We start from the raw sequence: 15,501 nt of genomic DNA on the forward strand, positions 1-15,501 counted from the left end.
TTTTTTTTATATGAATTAAAAACATATATCAAAAACTTTTTTTTTTTATTTATTTTTAAATCATAGAGTCCTTTTAATGCTAATCCAAAAATTAAAAATTGTATAGATCACACAGCAGAAAACAGACATTCAAGATTAATAACTTATGAATAAAATCACACCATACAAAGAGGTACAATATTTACGTGATTTGGCATAACTCGCCTACATAGTTTCATGATCACGATATACAAGAGTACACAACACCATAAACCCCGATATATAACCAGTACACTTTCTAATGCACATCTAATAACCTTTACATTAAATGCATTATGTTCTCATATTCTCTCACAATATTGAATTGGTTATTACCTTTATATTTATAGGTAATATAAGACATTATATTTCTAATAGAATCAATATTTTAATTCCTAATAAAACTCCCATAATTATATTTCTATTTACAATTGTATTATTTATTAAATAGTTTTTCCTAAGGACATATTATTTTACATGAGAACATAAAGGAAAGCGAGTCACAATATCCAAATAGTGATAGCTATCATACATTTAAATCACAAACTATTATTTTACAAGATTTATGTCTTTCTTTATTTTACTTGGACAACAAAGAGCACAAACATAAATGAATTAGTGCCTCACATTTTTCAAAGACCAAAATATGAAAATAGAGAATTGAGTATATAAACAAACATACCCAAAATTTTTATTAGATGTTTTTGTTAACATTCCACATCGTTTGGGAATGAGAGGGCTGAACTAGTTAAATATCCTAAGGTTTCTCAACTTGTTAGACGCGTTTTGGGGATAGCCCAAAAGCAAAATCGCGAGGGTTAGGAAGGGCAAGGCCCGAAGGAGAACCCAAAGCGGACAATATTTGACAGTTGGGTTGGTATGCAGATGATCAGAGTAGGCCCAAGAAGGGTATCAATGAGGATGTTGAGCCCAAAGGGAAGGTGATTTTGGGCAAAACCATGAGGCACATGAAGGGCAAGTCCTGAGCAAAAAACTAGAGTAGCCCCAGGAAAGGTGTCAACAAGGATGTTGAGCCGAAAGGGGAGGTGTTTTAGGCCAAACCGTGAGGCCCAAGAAGGGCAAGGCCCGAGCAAAGCTGTGAGATACATGAAGGGCAAGGCCGGAAGGAGGGCCCAAAGCGGACAATATCTAACAGTTGGGCCGGGGTGTTTCCGTTTTATTCGAGTATGTTAAAAATTAAAATTGGGTAAATATATTAAGATAACAAAGTTTTTTTTTTTTTTTTTTTTAAATATCTCAGAAATTTTGATATGTTTTCTTATTTATTTTACAGTGTGTTTGGTTCAGGGAATGTTGTATTATTGAAAATGTTATATTAATAGAAAGATAGATTACCTTGAAAATTACTATAATGTTTAGGAAAATGTGTTTGGTTAGGTTAGAATAAATTGGTGGATATATTATATTGATATGTTTGGTTGGGAGGGTAAATTGATGGGTATGTTATATAGATTACTAAATTGCCCTCCTTTTTAAATATTAATATAATATTATTTTTTGAATCATTTCATTTAACTCCGTACATTTGAAATTTTGCTAAAACACCCAGCTTATATAAAACTTTAACTTGTAACAAAATCGCCCCCACCCATCCCAATCCATTGTTGGCCGGCAGCCACCATTGCCAACCGTCATCGAAAGTGGCTGAAATGGTGCACGACCGACAGAATCTAGCCGGCTATGCTATAATCTGGCCGAAAACAGCTAGATCAATGGTCGTTAATGGCCAGATCTGTGGCCATGGATCTGGCTGTTAATAGCCAGATCTATTCTAGCGTCTACAACCATGGATTTGGCCGTTTTCGGCCAGATCTACGACCATCAATATGGCTGAAAACGGCCAGATTAGTGCACAATCGCCCAGATTCAACTGATTGTGCATCGTTCTGGCGATTGAAGGTGATGGTTGGCCAGCTACCGGCGGTGGTGGCTAGCGGGCGGCAATGGTCTTAGGTGGATTGCAATTTGTTTTCAATATAATGATATTATTGTCCAAAGACTTAATTAATTAGAGGTAAAATTATAATGCAAGGTTCGTGTAAATTAATTTCAAAATAAAGACATTATTGTCCAAAAATTTTATTAATAAAGGGTAAAATGGTAACAAAAATAAGATTACTAAGTAATCTTAAAATACCTAAGGTAGCTTTTGGTTCGAGGTGATATAACATTAATCCTGTAATCTTTGTTTAATTTTCAAGATTCCCTCATTTGGTTGTCAAGTAATAAAATATTACGTAATCTTTTATTGCAGATAGTGTTTACTGTTGGTAATATTTGGGGGTAATCAGATTACCTTCCCAAGGGGTGTTAATATAAGATTACCGAGGTAATCTTAATTTTGACCATATTTTGCCCTTAATCTTTTATTATTTCGGACAAATTTGCCCTCTTATGTCTATCAAATAACAATTACCTAGACCCCATACATTTGAGAATTTAGCTAAAATACCCTTGCCACAAAAAAAATTTAAAAGTTAACAAAATACCCCCAACCATGTAAGACCACCGTCGGCCGCTAGCCACCACCACTGGCCACCAGTGAAAGTCGTCATATCGGCATAAGACCGGCAGGATCTAGTCGGTCATGTGCCAATAAGGACGTTTTTAGCCATGGATTTGTGATCCATGGCCGGAAACAACCTGATCTGGCTGTGAAAAGGTTAGATCTTTGGTCGTGAAATGGTCGTTGTTTCACAGCCAGATCTAGCTGTGAAACGGCCATATCACGGCGACACGGCTAGATCTAGTCGGATTAGTCCTTATCGGCGCACGACTAGCCAGATTCGGCCGATCGTGCGTCATTATGGTGATTGTTGGTGGTGGCTTGGGGTGAGTGGGGGTGATTTTGTAATAAATTAAAGTTGTATATGGTTGGGGTGTTTTAGTAAAATTTCAAACGTAGGGAGGTTAAAAGAAAAAATTTAAAAAATAAATTAATAAAAATAATATTATATTATTATTTAAAAATGAGGGAAATTTAGTAATCTATATAACATATCCACTCATTTATCCTCCCAACCAAACATATTATTACAACATACCCACCAATTTATTTCAACCCATCAAACACATTTATCTAAAGATTCCTTAGTAATCTATCTTTCTAGTAATACAACATTCTTCAGTAATATAACATTCCCTAAACCAAATGTACTCTATATAACCAATTTTTAAAGAATGGAGGTTATTATTACCTCCTATATAATCAATATTAATTATTATTGGTTTGGAAAGATTATACGAATCTTATATTACTTGACAACTAAACGTAGTAATTTAAGTAATTAAACACACCCTTAGTTTTAACACGTGTAAAGGAACGTCAGTACACGGAGGAATGCCGGCGCTTATATAAATCGTTCCTGTCTACTCATAACTCGATTCCGTCAAACGACATCGTTTCAGGGCAGACCAAACCGTACAGTTATTGAAATACTAATTCCTCCGCTTAGCGAATGAGATCAAGCCAACTCTCGGCATTTTAAGGACATTTTTGGGCTTCCCCACACTATTTTTTTTTTTTTTTTTTACAGCCTCTCGAAACATTGATTTATTTAATTATCTCGTCGCGATCCGGCGAGAGTTTCATCTCTCGATCGATCAGAAATGGCGGGGCAAAATGCGACCAACACTGATCTATTCGATGCGTATTTCAGACGAGCAGATTTGGACGGTGACGGTCAGATCAGTGGAGCTGAAGCCGTCGGTTTCTTCCAAGGCTCAAATTTACCCAAACAAGTCCTCGCGCAGGTATTCATCCTCTAATTCAATCCAATCCGTACCGTTTTTGTTTTCCTTCGATTTTTTCGTTTTCGAGAGTTGCTTGTTTCGTTGAATTTGTTGCGAATTTTGAGTTGGAGATTTAGTTTGTGGGACAGTTAGTTAGGGCTAAGCTTTGGAGTTTGATTGAGATTGAATAGAATGGCGATGTTGAATTATTTGGCTTTGTTTTGATTGGATGTTTGGCATTTCGTGTTTGTAATGGCTGTTTGGTTTTGTTGAGATGCTAATAGTTTTAGTTTCGTTTTTGAGTCCAGAGGCAGTGTTGGGAGAAGAATAAGCGTTGTGTGTGTGTCAGGATTGAGTGATTTACTATAATGGTTTCGCAATTTTTTTAACACACTTTTTTGTTGGGAACTTGATCTCTTGGCACTCTATGGATGGTTCTGTTTTGTGCAGGTATGGACACATGCTGATCAGAGAAAAGCTGGCTTTCTTAATCGAGCAGAATTTTACAATGCTCTTAGACTCGTTACTGTGGCACAAAGTAAGCGAGAATTGACTCCAGACATAGTGAAGGCAGCATTATACAGTCCTGCTTCAGCTAAAATCCCTGCTCCCCAAATAAATCTTGCAGCTACACCGAGTTCTCAGTCTAGGCCGGGAGCACCTGCTCCACAGTTGAGTGCTAACCAACCACCATCACCTCAAAACATTGGTGTTAGAGGACCACACGGCCTTGGTAATGCAAGCACTGTTGGAAATGCTCCACAGTTGAGTGCTAACCAACCACCATCACCTCAAAACATTGGTTTTAGAGGACCACAAGGCCTTGGAAATGCAAGCACAAACCAACAGTTTTTCCCATCTCAACCAAATCAGTTTAGGCCACCCCAATCAGTGTCTTCTGGTGCTGGACCTCATCCCCAACAAATGCTTGCAAGCCGAAGTATGCTAAGTGGAAGTACTATGCAAGTGGCTCGCCCTCCAACTTCAAATGTATCAACTAATTATCTTGGTGGAGCTACAGGTGGTCCTTTGGGGCCTGCAACTTCACAAGTGCCTACCAGAGGGATTAGTCCTTCCAAGGCTCAGGATGGATTTGGTTTGACAGCTTCAAGTTTGACTCCCTCTGTTCAACCTAGACCACCAGCAACATCAGGGCAGACTCCAGCTACTGCTCCAGCGCACCAAGTTTCAAATTCTGAAGCTTTGGTTGTTTCAGGCAATGGGTTTGCCTCTGGCTCACTTTTTGGAGATGTATTTTCTGCAACTCTAGTTCAACCAAAGCAACCTGTCGTGACATCTTCTGCAGGTAGCTTACCTGTCTCAAGCACAATTGTTCCAGCATCCTCTGCGCCTGAACCATCAGTGAAACCCAGTTCAGTTGAATCCTTACAGACTTCAATTCCTCAGCAACCTTTGGGTGGTCAGTATCAGCAAGGTCGGTCAGCAGTGAAACTGAATAACCAGTTTCCAGTTCAGAGTACCACTGCTTCTACTTCAACTGGGTTTCCTGTTGGAGCTGCAAATCCAGCTTCTACTCAGCCCAATATTCCATGGTCAAAAATGACTCAGTCTGAGGTTCAGAAGTATACTAAAGTTTTTGTGCAAGTAGACACAGATAGAGATGGGAAAATCACTGGTGAACAGGCGCGTAACCTGTTCTTGAGTTGGAGGCTCCCAAGAGGTAGTATTTGAGATGTTGAGATGTTCCTTTTTTTTTTTTTCCTGCTAGGATCCTTCTGTTGGTTAAGTGTGAGCTCAATTTTGGTCTAGTCTAACTTGTATCTCTATATTGATTGTTAGTTATTTTTTGGTTGTAAGGCATGCTATTCATTTAAAGATAAGGTTTGTGGTCATCTGGTCAGAAAGAGATAACTGTTGGGATGTTTTGCAATATGCTTTGCTAGCTTTTGGCTGAACATTTGACATGACACTATAATAAATTTGGATTATACAAATTTGTGAACAGGTTGGTTGTTGGTGGGAACTAAATTTTTCTCTTACCACATGATAATTGTGTATGTTATTCTTGTTGGTGTTTCAGAGGTTTTAAAACAGGTGTGGGATCTATCTGACCAAGATAACGACAGTATGCTCTCTTTGAAGGAATTCTGCATTGCTCTCTATTTGATGGAACGTTTCAGAGAAGGGCGCCCTCTTCCTACGATGCTTCCAAGCACCATCGTGCCTGAAGATGCTCTATTTTCTCTTCCAGGCCAGCCTACAGTTCCACATGGTAGTGCAGCTTGGGGCCATGTTGGAGGTATAGTATTTCTTACTGTGTCACAATCATTCGATGTAGTTGCAACCCTGTCTCCCTTTTATTTATGTATTTGCAAGTTAAAAAGGAAAATTTTGAACAGGTTTACAACCACCACATGGTGCTAGACCTCCTGCAGGAAAGCCACCAAGGCCGGTTCCTGCTCATCAGCCTGATAGAACTGTACAGCCGGTTCAACAAAAATCCAAAGTTCCTCCTCTGGAAAAGCATCTTGTGGATCAACTAAGCAAAGAAGAACAGGAATCGTTGAACGCAAAGCTTAAAGAGGCAACTGAGGCAGATAAAAAGGTACTTACTATGCAATTACTATGTCTAGTTTAAAGCATGCATCACCTGTTAAGGCTCATGCGTTGTATTTCTTTTAATATAAAAGTCATATATGTTTACATCATTTCCAAATATATCTGGGAATAATTTCAATCGGAATCCACATTTAAGGAATCTCTTCCAAATCATTTGAGCAATTTGTTAATTCTTTAATCATTGACCTGACACTGATTTATCCAGTTAAATCAAATTTTACATGTTTGTTTATTCTATAAATTATGGTTGTGTTCCAGAGTATTCGGTCTACAGTTAATTTTTTTTTCTTTCTGTGTGCATCAAAATCAGTAGAATTTGACTGACTTTCGCAGTCTTATATATATTGTTTTGCATTTAAGTGAGACCAATCAATTGTATTGAGACGTGGAATGGTTTGAATTGCACTAACTACTGTTCTTATGGCTATATTTTGAGTGGAAGTACTCATTGTAGCTTTTTTTGGAAATCTTAAATCTGATTTGTTTCTCCTCTATTATTTAAGGTTGAAGAATTGGAAAAGGAGATATTGACTTCTAGAGAGAAGATACAATTCTATCATGCCAAGATGCAGGAACTTGTGAGTATGCCCCGTTGAAGTATTTCCTTTTCAACAACCATCTGATTTTTAAAAGTAGTCATATTGATTTGAATTATGCCAAACGACCACGATAATCATAGATAAACTTAGGTTTGAAATGATTTCATGCTTTTATGCTCACATGTTATGTGAGTTTTGGGAAATTAAAAATAGTTATGCAATAAACAAAACAATTAATATTACATAATTAAGTTTTCTTTCCGTATAAAATCTGTTTAGCTGCCTTATCCATACATATGGTGCAAGTAGTTGCAGATTTCTCTTTTATATTTTTTTAATTTTTTATTTCTTGTAAATATTTTTTGGGGTGGTTGGGGTTTTGGCTAGGAATCATTAATTTATGATAGTTCATTGAAGGCAATTTAGGGGGAAAATTTTTATATTTGTCATTTTTGTGATGGAAATGTCAAGATGAAGTGCTGATATTTCCTTTTCTTTACTCTTTATTTTTCTTTTACCCGGTTCAGATTTTATACAAAAGCAGATGTGACAATCGACTAAATGAGATCACAGAAAGGGTGGCTGGTGACAGACGTGAGGTATCTCCTTTTGTTATTTGCTTATTTGCTATACATGTGTTCGTTATATTATTTTGCTTTGTATTGGACCAATTGGGGTGACTTGTAATTCAGGTCGAGTTGTTGGCGAAGAAGTATGAGGAGAAATATAAGCAGTCTGGAGATGTAGCCTCCAAACTAACTCTTGAAGAGTCCACATTTCGTGATATTCAGGTAATTTTGGTTCAGTGATGGCCAATGAATGTTTTTTCTTCTTTGGAGTCAGTTGAGGTCATTTTGCTATTAATTTTGGCTTCTCTAACTGCTGTATAGTTCTCCTTTTATCTAACTATATGATATTGCAATTGGTTTTACTTGCAGGAGAAAAAAATGGATTTATATCAGGCAATTGTCAAAATGGAAGGAGATAGTGGTGATGGTTCTCTTCAGGTATGCTTTTTACTGTGATTAGTTAGGCGGAGATTTTATGAGAACATATATTTAAGTCAATTTTTATTGGGCTTTGCAGCAACGTGCTGATACAATCCAAGTAGGCCTGGAAGAACTAGTGAAAAATTTGAATGAACGCTGCAAACAATATGGATTGCGTGCTAAACCAACTTCACTGGTTGAGCTTCCCTTTGGTACTTTTCTACTGTCTTACTAATGTTATGGTCTGCTTAATTCATGCCCCATTGGAGGCTTTTATTTATCTGACTATGATGAGGAATATCTTTTAAATCAAAATATCTATTTTCTGCAATTATTTTTAGTATATGAGAATCACAATTTTTGTACGTTAATAAATCTCTTGTATATGTGTCGTTTTGATCTTTGAATAGAGTAAACCATACTGAATATGATGTATTTGTACATTATATAATGTGCTCTTTGATGTATGTATAGGGATATTGTTTTTTGAAATGACAAGGGCTGTACTTTGATAAAATGGGTTACATAGGTTTAATTGTATAGATAAAAAAGTTGTTATAGTGGGTTTTTGTGTGTTATAATTTTTTTTCTTGAGTTTTATATTATCTCTCATCCTTCTAATTTTCCTTTTTATCTAGTTGCGTGATTGATATTTATTTATTTATTTATAAGAGATCATGCTTTAACTTTTCTCAATTTTTTTTTAATGGTATTCCTTAAGGTTGGCAACCTGGAATCCAAGAAGGAACAGCTGATTGGGATGAAGATTGGGACAAGTTTGAAGACGAAGGTCTGTCAAAGAGTTGCCTTTGGGATTTGTTATTATTATTATTTGTTTGGCCTGAGAATTTGTAACACAGAACTTATTTGGTATCATAGAATTGTATTCTTTTGATGGTTTGTTTAAACTTTTTAGTTGTAAATTGCATTGCAATATTATTTGGATGAATTGTTATCTTTTATGTATTTCAGGATTCACTTTTGTCAAGGAACTCACGCTTGATGTGCAAAATGTCATAGCCCCGCCAAAACCAAAATCTTCACTAGTTCGAAAAGATGTGACTTCTATGAACAATGGTTTAAATACTTCATCCTCAGATACTGAAGCTAAACCCGAGAAGGTCATGAGTAAAGGTGAAGAGAACACTGAAAATGAATTGGCCCATGATCAAACTGAGAATGGCTTGGCAAGAAGTCCTCCTGACAGTCCAGCTGGAAGTGCTGCAGCAGAGAGCAAATCTCAAGAAGTCCAAGATTCCCAAATGAGGAACATTGGTGCTGATGGCTCACCCCATGATAAAGAAACACGAAGGTTTGTGGCTTTCTTTCTTATTTTAATTTAATTTAGTTTGTTTCATTTTTCATCTTTGGAAAGGGTCTGCAGGAAGCCAATGTTGTGTGAAGCATGCTTGCAGTTGGGATTCTGTTTCATTATCATTTCTCTACTTCGTTTATGTTATGCTTCATTAGACTGAAACTTTTGGTGATTTACTTGTTCAGTGATCAGGACGGTACTGAATCCGTTTTTTCGGGAGACAAAGTATTTGATGAACCTAGTTGGGGAACATTTGATACTCATTATGATACAGAATCAGTTTGGGGCTTTGACACAGAGAGTACCAAGGTTTGTGAACTATTATTGTTGTGCACTGCATTCCATGTGCTAGTCGTGCCGCACTGCAATACTGGAGAGCGCCACTGAATGCAATGCTCTTTTATTTTGATTTATCTTTTCATATGATCATTTATTTTCTCTTATATTATTGTGTAGGCTACATGAATCCTATTTTAGCATCCAAGTATTCTGTAATCTGTTTTAAGTTGAAGCAGGAGGCTAAAATCTGTTTTATCTACTTTTAGTATGTTTTGTTTTGGTTTTATACTGATAGGTGAAAAAGAAGAAGAGAACTTTATATATTATTAATATTTTTATATCTGCAAGGCTTTTGGTGTTAGCCTGTTAGTTTGTTTTTGGTTCTATTCTAGACATGTGAACTGGCTCAGTTATCCTTGGAGAAATTGCTCAGATTAACTCATGCATCAAAAACCTAAATATTTTATTCTTCTTCTGTGTTTTAGAACATTTTATTGTATCTAATGCGTTAGATGTTGCTTTAAAAACTGTAATTTGAAACGGGGATCATTTTGTAAAGCTAGGGAACAATTGGCTGCTTGCATGCTTGTTGAGAAATTTGTGAAAGCTTTTTGGTGAACTTGTTGCATGAGAAAATTTGTCAAGTGTGATGAGTTCTTAAAATGCACATACATTGGTTCAATGATTTTTCTCTCTTTTCCAATGCAGGACATGGATCATGACAGACGTGAAAGTTCTCTATATGGTCTTGATGACTTTGGTCTGAAGCCCATAAAAACAGATTCCTCTCGCAGCAATAACATGTTTCTGGGGAAGAGCTCATCAATTTTTGCAGATTCTGTTCCAAGCACCCCTGCTTACAGTACTTATGGAAACTCTCCACGGAGATTTAGTTCAGGGCCAGATGATTATTCCTTCGACAAGGGGAAGAGTATATTTGCAGATTCTGTTCCTAGCACTCCTGCCTATAGTTTTGGAAACTCCCCACGAAGGTTTAGTATGGGATCAGAGGAGCCTTCGTTTGACAGCTTCTCTAGGTTTGATTCGTTCAACACACGTGACAGTGGATTCTTCCAGTCTCCACGCCATACTCTTGATAGATTTGATTCTATCCGTAGCACCAAAGATACTGAACAGAGTCATGGTCTCTCAATGAGGTTTGATTCATTTAATGCAAATGATAGCGGATTCTTCCAATCGTCACAGAGTTCCCTTGCAAGGTTTGATTCCGTCCGCAGCGCCAGAGACTCAGATCATGGTCATGGGTTCCCAGCATTTGATGAGACAGATCCATTTGGATCAAGTGGACCATTTAAGACATCATCAATAGAGAGTCAAACTCCAAAGAGTAGTTCTGACTTCATTGATCCATTCGGGTCAACCGGACCATTTAGCATGTCAGTAGAAAGTCAAAAGAGAAGTTCTGAGTACTCAGATCCATTTGGTTCAACAGGGCCGTTTAGCACATCAGTAGAGAGTCAAACTCCAAAGAAAACCTCAGAATGGAGTGCATTTTAGTAGGAGAGAAGGGAGTGCGGTACTATTAGATTACATGTTGTCTTTCTTGACAAATTGAAGCCTTCCTTCCTTTGCTGGTAAGATTTATTAAATATTGGATTAGGTGTGGCGGCTTTGGGTTCTTTGAAGAGAGTATATATAATGTGACAATTGAGTGATTGTGCTATAAGGTTAATTTTGTTCTTCAATTTTTGTTTTTCTTTTCTTTTCTTTTTTGATGATTGAATTACTTATTGTGTTGTATTCTTTTGTAATATCTTCTTCTTCTTCTTCTTCTTCTTCATCATCATCATCAGGATAGCCTCGATATACATGTAATTCGCTTTCAAGTATCAGGCGTTAATCATTATTTGTGATATTTATAATCTGCATCATCTTGTTCCTCGACTACATTTTCTTACTCTTTTGTTGGTCTTTATAATGGAGGATCCAAGTTTGCCATGGGATTTTTGAAATGTGCTTTTTGGGTACACATATGTGATCTACATTTATTTTTGTTGGGCATTTGTGAAGGCTTTATAACTGTAATGAGTTCTTGGGTTGACGCAGGGTTTACTATAACTCAATGAACAAATGGGTTGTCGAATTCGCATTTTGATAGAAAGGAGCCATAAATATTAAATAATAGATGATCATTTGTATTTGACACGTAATCTCTTCTAAACTATGGTTGTCCAACAATTTTATATGTAATCTCTTCTAATTTATTTATTTAATTTTTTAAAGCTTTAGTTTAAAGTAGTATATAAAATATTGTACAAGGAATCTTCTAAATAAATTAACAGGGACAAAAAAGGAAAAAAATTTATACAACTCGGTTCCTTTTGAGGGGCTTAAAAAAAGGGAGAATTCAAATGGTACACGCCTTTGTGTAAATCTAAGACGTGTGGATCCATCTAATTAACCATTTCAGGGACGCACCCATTATTTCATCCAACATCAAAACATTGATAGATTTAAAACATTACAGATAAAATAATAGATCAGCTGCAATTGATTGATTAGCTGTTCATAATAATTTTGAACAAGCTACACATAATACTAATAATATTACAACACACACAATTTCACATTCAACAAACTCATATTAACAACATTGGTTTATTTCTTCTAATAACAATCAAAAGGCCTCAACTCTTAAGCTTTGGATGCAAAAATCTCCATTAGTGAAGAGTAGGTTCCTGTGATTCCAATGATCACTCCAAATACCACAATGCAAGCATCCCAAGCAATGCCGCTCCATCCCAGTTCTTCCTTGAACACCAACCAATGGAACAAAGCAGGCAACACAAATCCCAGCACACAGCACACACTACTCCCCACCAGTGATAAAAAATCTGCAAAGTTAGGCACCAGTAGAGCCACCAGACTCACTGCCAATACAATCAACCATCTCAGCCACATGCAGTACCTGTAATCACAAAATCGCCTCTCGAAAACCTCATAAACTGGGTTCATCATCAATGGAAAAGTGAAGAACAGATTGATGCACAGTCCCAGCTGCACCAGAGTGCTCACCACTCCTGGTCCAAGGTTGGTAGTGATTATATCTTTCGTGTCTTCACCAAATGCAAAGTAACCTAAAGCCCCAAATGCTCCATATAACAAAGAAATGAAAACCATACATAAGGCTAGTATTTTCCCAAATCTACCTTTGTTTCTAGTCTCAGATTCCAGTGGCATTATCATGCCAACACCTTCAAAAGCATAAACTGCCACACCAATACCATAAGCAAACACAGAAAAATCACCAAAAGCCTTTAAATCAGGCATCTTTTTGAGGAAAATCATGACATCCTCCACCATCACCACCCCCATAGCTCCAAGATCAACCACATCAGCAAAAATACTCAGAGGAGCCAAATGGGTCAATGATGGAATTGAATTTAACCCCAATTGAAAAGGAAAACAACCCCAAATATATAAAGCTTTTGGGGTCAAAAAACCTAGAATTTTACCAGCACTAGTAACATCATCGTATGATTTATTAAATAAATGAGCCAAAGTATTAGCAATAAAAATGAGGTAACTGATACAAAACCCAGCTTGCGCAAGGACAATCATGGCATCAACAACAAGACGACCAATTGAACCACACACAGCAAACCCGAGATCACCAAATGAGGCAATTTTTGAGAAGCCATTAAGAGTGTCAAGCTTCCGGCGTGTGACAACCAAGAGCATCATACAGTAATAGGTCAAAGCTGCAACAGAGAAGAGCATGAGTGAGCCCATGATCCATCCTGTTTTTTTGAAGGTGTACGGGAGGCCTAAAACTCCAGCACCAACTATGGCTATAAAAACGTTTGCAAAGGTCTTGGATCGAGTAGAAAGTTGCGGTGATTTGGTTAAAAGTGGAGTATCTTCTCTGGGAAAAGGAGGCAACACATGTGAAGACGAACTTGCCTCTTTATCAAACCCCATGATTTGATTTTAATTAGCTCCAATTTTGATCGAATTGGTGAAATTTTGAGAGAGAGATGGGTTGATTTGCAAATGGGGATTCAGAAGTTTTGAGAAGAGTTGTTGAAAGATTGTTGCTTTATGGCGATGAAAGATGGAGACTGGAGATGAAGAAAAGATTTATAATCGCGAGAGTTCGTACTGTTGTGTAATGTTAAATAATAGGTGTTGGGATAAATACATTTACATCCCTCAAGTTAAAAAAGTAACACATTGATCCACTTTTTATTTGGTTAAAAAGTAACACATCATCTACTCGTATTTTCGGTTTTTTTTTTGTGATCCCTAAAATTTAAAAAATATCTCCAACAGTATAATGTCGTCAGGTTTCAACTGTTAAAATAAAACAATGAAATTACAAGAGCACCCTTTTCTTTGTAAACGGATAGAAAGCAAAGTGTTACTTTATGTCTTATGATTGATAAGTGAAAAATGAATAAAGATAGGTTTACAAACACTTTTCACAATTTTCTCTCATAAACGCTAACGTGGCAGCTTGCAATTGGTTAGCTAACATTTGGACAGACGAGACTCATTACGAGCTGATAAATTATGAGTTGACATGTCATGTTTGTGAAAGAAAGTTAGTAAAAATGATTTGTGAGTGTAATATTATTAGTGGAAAATTAGTCTAAACTCGAGGGATCTATATGTAATTAACTATTGTGGTTTTAATTTCTTTTGGGTAAAAACTAAAAAATCTTAATTTATTTTAATTTCAAGGGAAGCCCTATAATTTAACAAATCTCTCCGACAGTATAAAAGTGATTAGATTTCCTTTATTAAAACCACTGAAATATCAATAATGCCCTTACTTGTCCGATATATTGTTGCTTACTTTTGTTGACTAAACCTTTTTGTATCTATAAAATAATAAGAAAATAAACCTCGTGCCAATATTTTTTATCCAATACATGAACCCACAGAAAACAAACCCCGTGTCCGAATTGTGATTATTGTGAATTACTATCCATACAAATTATATATAAACTCATATATACCCACATGGTTACCTCTACTAATTCTTGGGTTTTTTTTTATATCTTAGATTGTTCGGGTTAGTTTACGCATATTTCAATTAGTTTTCTGGGGGTTTTAAAGTTGATAGTTAGGTAAAGCTCTGGTGACTACCCATTTATTAGTAGTCGTGAGGATTCGAACTCAATATCTCTTGAATAATACATTCAAAAGTCCAAAATGAACCACCAAACTACCTAGAGGTAGTTATGTGTAAGTTTTTCTTTACCTTTTAATTGAGCAAATAAAGTAATAATAATGCTACGGACACTGGTATTTTTACACCGAAATCTTGTACCACCTTACGTGTCCTGTGATTCACACCAGCAAACCAGACACGTTTCATGTTATTAATTTTTTTCTAATGAACGGCTATTCACTTACATGGACTCCCGTCCATATTATTGGACGAGAGTCCATTTACTACAGATGGACATCCCGATTTAAAGGACACCCGTCCATTAGTAAAATAGAATAAACAATTTTTATAAAAATTAGGAACGACCGTTCATAGGTTATGGACGGCTGTCCCTAAATATTGGACGAGTATTCATATTTTAATGGACGTCAGTCCATTAACAATTCTATTTAAAAAATTAAAAAGCATTTAGGGACGGCCATTCATCAGTTATGAACGGTCGTCCCTTTATTTTGGATGGGCGTCCGCAAATAAGAGACGTCCGTCCTTAATCGAAATATGAAAATTAAAAAAAAAAACTTTGGGGACGCCTGTCTATAACTAGTTTTCTAGAAGCTTTAAAATTAATAGTCAGGTAAACCTTTAGTAACTATCCATTATTAATAGTTATGAGGATTCAAACTCAACCCCTTTTAAATAATACATCTAAAAATCTCAAATGAACCATTAAACAATAGTTATAAAGTTTTTCTTTTACCTTTAATTGTGCAAATAAAGTAATATTATTGTGATTGATAGAATACCACTTGACAAATTTGAATCATGAAAGAAGCCAATTGGAAAAGAAATGAAGTGGTAAGAAGTTGGTAGAACGTCCAAGAACCCACATGG

The 15,501-nt window shown here is 36.3% G+C and overlaps 2 protein-coding genes across 3 annotated transcripts; one reads left to right on the forward strand and one right to left on the reverse strand.

Moving 5' to 3' along the window:
- Positions 1 to 3,584: 3,584 nt before the first annotated feature.
- Positions 3,585 to 11,189, forward strand: LOC116141805 (epidermal growth factor receptor substrate 15-like 1). 2 transcript variants are annotated; one of them, XM_031427288.1, is made up of 14 exons: positions 3,585 to 3,792; positions 4,222 to 4,933; positions 5,075 to 5,452; positions 5,813 to 6,031; positions 6,132 to 6,337; positions 6,855 to 6,929; positions 7,418 to 7,489; positions 7,583 to 7,681; positions 7,829 to 7,897; positions 7,977 to 8,091; positions 8,601 to 8,669; positions 8,852 to 9,191; positions 9,380 to 9,503; positions 10,182 to 11,189. In XM_031427288.1, exons 1-14 carry the CDS (start codon positions 3,649 to 3,651, stop codon positions 10,989 to 10,991), a joined length of 3,432 nt encoding a protein of 1,143 aa, XP_031283148.1. In that variant the 5' UTR covers positions 3,585 to 3,648; the 3' UTR covers positions 10,992 to 11,189. The 2 variants fall into 2 exon arrangements, with proteins under 2 accessions (XP_031283148.1, XP_031283146.1); XM_031427286.1 differs by having other exon boundaries at positions 4,222 to 5,452.
- A 773-nt stretch (positions 11,190 to 11,962) lies between these two features.
- Positions 11,963 to 13,568, reverse strand: LOC116141894 (amino acid transporter AVT3B-like). Its single transcript, XM_031427376.1, has one exon. It carries the CDS (start codon positions 13,413 to 13,415, stop codon positions 12,129 to 12,131), a length of 1,287 nt encoding a protein of 428 aa, XP_031283236.1. The 5' UTR covers positions 13,416 to 13,568; the 3' UTR covers positions 11,963 to 12,128.
- Between the last annotated feature and the right edge of the window lie 1,933 nt (positions 13,569 to 15,501).

The sequence above is a fragment of the Pistacia vera genome, unplaced genomic scaffold (genome assembly GCF_008641045.1).
Source record: "Pistacia vera cultivar Batoury unplaced genomic scaffold, PisVer_v2 Contig112, whole genome shotgun sequence".
In the NCBI taxonomy this organism is placed as follows: domain Eukaryota; kingdom Viridiplantae; phylum Streptophyta; class Magnoliopsida; order Sapindales; family Anacardiaceae; genus Pistacia; species Pistacia vera.

Bases quoted from the DNA above. Each gene is read 5' to 3' on its own strand.
- LOC116141894 (XM_031427376.1), bottom strand. From the start codon at position 13,415: ATGGGGTTTGATAAAGAGGCAAGTTCGTCTTCACATGTGTTGCCTCCT.
- LOC116141805 (XM_031427286.1), top strand. From the start codon at position 3,649: ATGGCGGGGCAAAATGCGACCAACACTGATCTATTCGATGCGTATTTC. The intron at 6,338-6,854 runs GTACTTACTATG...CTATTATTTAAG, and splicing joins CAACTGAGGCAGATAAAAAG to GTTGAAGAATTGGAAAAGGA. The intron at 7,898-7,976 runs GTATGCTTTTTA...TGGGCTTTGCAG, and splicing joins GTGGTGATGGTTCTCTTCAG to CAACGTGCTGATACAATCCA.